This window comes from Eurosta solidaginis, chromosome 4 (genome assembly GCF_040869045.1).
Source record: "Eurosta solidaginis isolate ZX-2024a chromosome 4, ASM4086904v1, whole genome shotgun sequence".
NCBI lineage: Eukaryota > Metazoa > Arthropoda > Insecta > Diptera > Tephritidae > Eurosta > Eurosta solidaginis.
Window position 1 is genome coordinate 76,695,697 of NC_090322.1, and position 7,694 is coordinate 76,703,390.

Consider the following 7,694-nt stretch of genomic DNA (forward strand, 5'->3'; position numbering starts at 1 on the left):
TATCGTACATGGGTTTCGAAACAATTAATAGGAATTAATAGGAATATAATGCTCGATAAACTACAAAAAATTGGTATTAGGGAAAATGAATTGCAGTGGTTTAGAAGCTTCTTATCAGACCGGAAACAAAGAACAACCATCGAGTCAGTAGTCTCATCCGAGGCACAAGTGGACATAGGTTTACCACAAGGGTCGGTATTAGCACCAATCCTGTTCAACATTTACATAAACGATATATCATCAGCACTGAAATATAGTAGTCAGGTTGTTTGCAGATGATGCGCTACTTGAAGTAAATGATACGGACATTTCAATAGCAAGGAGCAAAATGCAAGAATATTTGGACTCATTGTAGATGGCTTTGCATTAATAAACTCAAGCTTAACGTTAACAAAACTAAGTTCATGGTTTTATCTAGGACGACCAATAAAGAATCACTTAATTTAGACCTAAAAATAATGAATACGAGAATTGAGGATGCCAAAATGTTTAAGTACTTAGGGATCCTGATTGACAATAAACTGAGGTTTACGGATCATATTGATTATATTGTTGCCAAAATGGGCAAAAAAGCGGATTTTGGAAGAGTTCCTGTAAACTTATTAGTAAGAAATATAAGTTGAAAGTTTAACACCTTCAAAAAAAGTTTATTAGAATATTGCAAAACCCTTCCAATAAGATAAAATATTTTGTATCTGTATTTCATGTTACTGATCCTTGAGCGTACATGGCAATCCAAATAGACACAGAGGAACCTTATGCATCAGGTCAAATACATATATCGCTTGCAATCAAATTAGGAAAGAATTCCTGAAAATGTCGTCCCAGACAAACAGTTGGAGTGTTCATGTGAATCACGTATATTCCTACAACAATGATATATTATAATTAGTTATGTTTACATAAAAGCTGGTACAGGGAGGATTGGAAACACGTCTTTTCCAACCGTCCGATAAGAGTGGCTCATTCTGCTGAGCTGCTAGCTTTTGGGTAATCTAACGTCTTGAAGTAGGGCAGGATTGAGAACACGTCCTTCCAAACTCCCAATGATATGACTCCAAGACTCGCCCGTTGGGACCATCAGTTCCCGTGCTGATCGGAATCTCATGCATTCCAACACCCCAAACGCTAGAAATCCTATTATTATTAAAATGTATTTATAATTTGTAATAATCTAAGTTTTAGGCTTAAAACGCCGTAATAATAAATAAATAATAATAATAATAAATAACATCATATATATACCTACATCGATAAAAATAATTGAACTCATATGACACCTTCTTTGTTTTTCGCCCCTAAATAATCAAGTTATACGTTCTAATATAAAGATATATATACCAAATTAAAGGTAATGAAATTACCTCCAACACGATAGTATTAAAGTATTTTGTCAATAACACATTTTTTCGACTTATTATACGATTTATGATAAGTTAGCAGCCATTTTCCCATAAAAACATAATTTTATTATAGAAATTTCGGTAATTGTGCAGTTTAGGGGACCCACCCTAAAATTGGACCTTTTTTTAGTGAGGTATCAAAAGACGCGCATTCACGTCTAGATCAAGAATCTGAAAGCGGAAGTTAACTTTTTTACCCGTTCAAAAGATATTAACGAAAAACCGAAAAAAGACCCGTGGTACTTCCGAAACCGGGGGTGGGATCCATAGTATTTTTGCGCAGAACACCTTTCTGCGTTGGCGGCCTTCGGCCGCGCTTATGAAAAATAACCCTGGGCTACGCCATGCCGTGCTACCGCCACGGTGATGCACAATTTTTTTTGTGGGTAAAAACACAACAACAACCACATGAAACTCGCCAAATTCAACTGCAAATATCTCCGGACAGAGATACAATTTTTATTTTCCGCCTTCGGATTATTGTTCTCGAGATTAATACGCGTCTTTTGATACCTCACTCGAAAATCTTGGCCAACTTTAGGGTGGGGCCCCTAAACTGCACTACTACCGAAATTTCTTCTAAATATAGATGTTTTATATATCAAACAAAACCATGTCTTATTACCTATCTAAGGACATTACAATTTTCAAGATTGACTCAATAGCTTCAACAATATTTTGTTTTAAAAAAATGTAAAATTTACCTTTTGACGTGGAATTACCCCTATAGTTATTATTTGCACAAAAAAAAATTATGCAGTTAACTCACCATAAACACCACTACCGATACTCATAAATTTTTTTAATTTGACAAATGTACAGTTATGTTCATATCAATAGCAGTGCTTTCTGAGAACCCCAATAAAGTGGATTTATCTAAAGTAAATCAAACCAAATTTAAAAACGTTTGCGTTATGTAATAACGCAATAAGGCTAATTATATTAAGAGCAAAACATATTGGTAATTGACCCCTCTCTCGATATTTTTGCTAGCGTATTAGCAGTCGACCCCTCAACTAGACTATTACCAAAATTTTATCTCTGTCCGGAGATATTTGCAGTTGAAGTTGGCGGTTTCCATGTGGTTTTTGTTGTGTTTGTACCCCCCAAAAAAATTGTGCATCACCGTGGCGGTAGCCACGGTTATACCACACACCCGGACTTGGCATGGCGTAGCCCAGGGTTATTCTTTATAAGCGCGGCCGAAGGCCGCCAACGCAGAAAGGTGTTCTGCGCAAAAATACTATGGATCCGACCCCCGGTTTCGGAGGTACCCGCGGGTCTTGTTTAGGTCTTTCGGTAATATCTTTTGAACGCGTTAAAATTTTTATTTAACGCGTTCGGATTATTAATACTGATGTCAAGACGCGTCGTTTGACACCTCTCTCGATATTTTTGGTAGCGTATTAGCAGTCGACCCCTCAACTAGACTATTTCCAAAATATTTTTCCTACATCAGGCCAAGTTGTTTTAAATTTGAAAAAGATTACACAAGTGTCAGAAAAGAATGTTTATAAAAAAGCAGCTTGAAAAGATTTTTATTAAAAAGTCACTATAACTAAAGATATATAGTGAATTAACTCAAAAACCACAAATAATTGACTATTATTTCGTTGTATAACCCCCATTTCGGATGACGCCGGCACATCTACGAGGCATGGAGTCCACTAAGCGGTGGACCGATGTCCACTGGTATATTAGCCCAATCTGATTGCACTACTTCGCACAATAACTTTGCATTGGACGGTTTTTTTTTCATCAACGGCGTTCTTTATATCCCCCCATAAATTTTCAATGCGGTTCAAGTCCAGGGATTGAGCAAGCCACTCCATTACTGCAATTTTGTTCTCCCGAAAGAAATCCTTTGCTCGCTTGCTCGTATGTTTTGGGTCGTTATCCTGTTGGAAAACCTATTTTAGGATTTCCTCTTCTACATAAGGCAGACGCAGACGGTTATTTGAAGCGAAATTATGGACCCACAGCCCTCGGAAGGTACCACTTTTGGTAATAGTCTAGTTTAGGGGTCGACTGCTAATACGCTACCAAAATAATCGAGAGAGGTGTCAAAAGACGCATATTAATCTCGAGAACAATAATCCGAAGGCGGAAAAGAAAAATTTTATCTCTGTCCGGAGATATTTGCTGTTGAATTTTGTGATTTTCATGTGGTTGTTGTTGTGTTTTTACCCACCAAAAAAATTGTGCATCACCGTGGCGGTAGCCACGGTTATACCACACACCCGGACTTGGCATGGCGTAGCCCAGGGTTATTTTTTATAAGCGCGGCCAAAGGCCGCCAACGCAGAAAGGTGTTCTGCGCAAAAATACTATGGATCCCACCCCCGGTTTCGGAGGTACCCGCGGGTCTTTTTCTGGTTTTTCGTTAATGTCTTTTGAACGAGTTAAAATTTTTATTCTCCGCCTTCGGATTCTTAATACTGATGTCAAGACGCGTCGTTTGACACCTCTCTCGATATTTTTGGTAGCGTATTAGCAGCCGACCCCTCAACTAGACTATTACCCCACTTTTGACCAAAATCCACTTGAAAAACAGACTACAATTTGCTAGAAACCATATGTAACCAGGCCGGTTTCAAAATGGCGGAATATTTTATGGACAGATGAAAATTAGGTGGTACTTTTAGTTCCAAATGTCGGCGGCAGTATCTAAGAAGACCACAAAATACAGGTAATCGGCCTCAGTTTACAATAAAGACAGTAAAACATGGAGGAGCACAAATAATGGTTTGGGGCTGTTTATCATACCATGGTGTGGGTCCAATATATAAAATTGATGGTATCATGGATCAGCACAAATATGTGGAAATCCTTCATGTTATGCTGCCGTATGTAGAAGACGAAATGATCTTATAATTGGTTTTCCAACAGGATAACGCCCCAAAACATACAAGCAAGCGAGCAAAGGATTTCTTTCGGGAGAACAAAACTGCAGTAATGGAGTGGCCAGCTCAATCTCCGGACTTGAACCCCATTGAAAACTTATGGGAGGATATAAAGCACGCCGTGAATGAAAAAAAACCGTCCAATACAAAGTTATTGTGTGAAGTAGTGCAATCAGCTTGGGCTAATATACCAGTGGACCGATGTCAGCGCTTAGTGGACTCCATGCCTCGTAGATGTGCCGCCGTCATCCGAAATGGGGGTTATACAACGAAATAATAGTCAACTATTTGTGTTTTTTGAGTTAATTCATTATATATCTTTAGTTATAGTGACTTTTTAATAAAAAATTTTTCAAGCTGCTATTGGTAATAGTCTAGTTGAGGGGTCGACTGCTAATACGCTACCAAAAATATCGAGAGAGGTGTCAAAAGACGCGTATTAATCTCGAGAACACTAATCCGATGGCGGAAAAGAAAAATATTATCTCTGTCCGGAGATATTTGCAGTTGAAATTGGCGATTTACATGTGGTTGTTGTTGTGTTCGTACCCACAAAAAAAATTGTGCATCACCGTGGCGGTAGCCACAGTTATACCACACACCCGGACTTGGCATGGCGTAGCCCAGAGTTATTTTTTATAATCGCGGCCGAAAGCCGCCAACACAGAAAGGTGTTCTGCGCAAAAATACTATGGATCCGACCCCCGGTTTCGGAGGTACCCGAGGGTCTTTTTTTCGACTGCTAATACGCTACCAAAAATATCTAGAGAGGTGTCAAAAGACGCTTATTAAACTCGAGAACAATAATCCGATGGCGGAAAAGAAAAATTTTATCTATGTCCGGAGATATTTGCAGTTTAAGTTGGCGATTTTCATGTGGTTGTTGTTGTGTTTTTACCCACAAAAAAAATTGTGCATCACCGTGGAGGTAGCCATGGTTATACCACACACCCGGACTTGGCATGGCGTAGCCCAGGGTTATTTTTTATAAGCGCGGCCGAAGGCCGCCAACTCAGAAAGGTGTTCTGCACAAAAATACTATGGATCCCTCCCCCGGTTTCGGAGGTACCCGCGGGTATTTTTTCGGTTTTTCGTTAATATCTTTTGAACGAGTTAATATTTTTATTTTCCGCCTTCGGATCATTAATACTGATGTCAAGACGCGTCGTTTGATACCTCTCTCGATAGCGTATTAGCAGTCGACCCCTCAACTAGACTATTACCTTAATACGCGTCTTTTGACACCTCTCTCGATATTTTTGGTAGCGTATTAGCAGTCGACCCCTCAACTAGACTATTACCTTTTTTTTGTGGGTACAAAACAACAACAACCACATGGAAATCGCCAACTTCAACTGCAAATATCTCCGGACAGATATTTTTCTTTTCCGCCTTCGGATTAATGTGCTCGAGATTAATACGCGTCTTTTGACACCTCGTTGGATATTTTTGGTAGCGTATTAGCAGTCGACCCCTCAACTAGACTATTACCGGGTCCAACACAGGTATGGAGACCAAACTATATCCGCGCAAAAGACATGTTCACAATATTTTTTGTGGGTACAGCAACGTTACAACCACATGAAAATCGCCAACTTCACGGTACATATCTCCGGACAGAGATAAAATTAACCTTTTCTGCCTTCGGATTATTGTTGTCGAGGTCAATACGCGTCATTTTACACGTCTCTCGATATTTTTTGACGCGTATTAGCAGTCGCCCACCAACTAGACTTTTACCACGAAAAATTTGGGATTCACTATTCTGGGTCCAAAAAACATCTTTGACATCCCTCACGCTATTTTTGGACGTATGTCATGCTGTCGTATAGATATTAGGTGGTGCACCGTCTTGTAAACCATTACCGTACTGATTTCAGATTTTTCCGTTTTTAAGATTTTTTTTTAATACTTTGAAAATTCAAGCAATTAGTAAAACGGTGTGAAATATTAGCATCACGAGATCACGAGGCAACAAGAAAACAAATCTCAGAACTGATACAAAGTTATCATACTAGCAACGGTATCGACTATCAAGTCATAAACGTCGGGCTACACGACCTGAAATTCAGCGCGGAAGTAAGGGCCGCGGTACAATGACATTTTTCATATAGATGCGTTAAACACAAACTTATGCGTTCCAATAACATCGCCACAATCAACCAAGATGTTGCGTTTGTAAATATGAAGGAACTTCAGACTTGGCAATTGAAGTTTAGGTAGTAGTGAAGTTTAAGGTACCCACCGAAATTTGGGCCAAAATTTTCGAGAGAGGTATCAAAAGACGCGTATTCACGCCTAGATTAAAAATCCGAAAGCAAAATTTAACTTTTTTTTATCCGCTTAAAAGTTATCGGCGAAAACCCGGTTTGTGTGATAAATATTGTTTCCACATGTTTACAATATTTTAAGCGCACACAACACTTTACTTTTTATATTTAGTATATTAACATAATCTAACTTGCACGAATTAATAAAAAATTATGTTAAATTTCACTAATTTACTTATAAAATATCAACACGAAATTTGCAAAAAATGTCTGTCCAAATGAAAACACATGGAATTGAACAGTGTTGCCAGCTCAGCAACGATGAAAATTACCTTTATTGTTCTCTGTTAGGATCATGGTACAATAACCAGGTAAAAGCATCAGACTTGCATTTTTCATGTTTTTCATTTGAAGCTAGTTATAAAATGTCAAATGTTATGGATTCGCATCTTTAATGGAGCAGTAAGGAAGGCAATTGGCATGATCTAGTGGTGCTCTGTGGCTAGTCATGTCGGCTAGGCGGGGTTCTTGCCAACCTTACTGTCCTGCGCCATAAACAGAAAAAAATTCCTATCATGCATTTTTAAAATCAACTGTCCAAAAGCGCAGAACTCATTCAAAACGCTTAAAAATTAAAAAAAAAAGACGGCATCCGGCTGAACCGGATGCCACCGACAGACAGTTAAACATTCAAAACGAAATCCAAAAAAAATCTAACCGCAAAAAAAATTTTACGCAAAAAAAAATTTACCGAGCCGGAAATGACCGGTTACTATTACTGAAAACCAAAACATTCAAAATCAAAAAAATTGAAAAGGAAAAAAAAGAAGAAAAGGGCCGAATATACATAGAGGGCGCCGCGGGTGTTGTTGCGACGCCCGGTATTGGCCCACCCCAAAATCCATGGCTACCGACGCAACTATTTTCCGGTGGCCCCTTACCTGTTTACCTAGTGCCTTCTAAATAAAACTAGACATCAGCATTCCCATTATTAGAAAAAAAATTCAAATGATACAATTTTTGTTTGTTTTGGGTTTACTTAAAATAACCCTACAGCTCATGGGAGCAATTCCTATATTTTTACATACTAAATTTTTATGGAAAAAGGAAAAATTGAA

At 38.5% G+C, this 7,694-nt stretch overlaps 1 protein-coding gene across 6 annotated transcripts in view; it reads right to left on the reverse strand.

Moving 5' to 3' along the window:
* Positions 1–6,289, reverse strand: part of SMC3 (structural maintenance of chromosomes 3) — a 406,833-nt gene extending 400,544 nt beyond the window's left edge. The window contains exon 1 of one of the 6 annotated variants that reach the window (XM_067782139.1): positions 6,173–6,289. Coding sequence is in view for 1 of the 6 variants with exons in the window: in XM_067782145.1 (XP_067638246.1) it covers positions 2,173–2,197 (25 nt within the window). In the remaining 5 variants the exon portion in view is untranslated. Of the gene's footprint in view, positions 1–2,172; positions 2,213–6,172 lie in introns of those variants that run through there. The other 5 variants (XM_067782142.1, XM_067782143.1, XM_067782140.1 and 2 more) reach the window with 5 other exon arrangements.
* Positions 6,290–7,694: the final 1,405 nt, after the last annotated feature.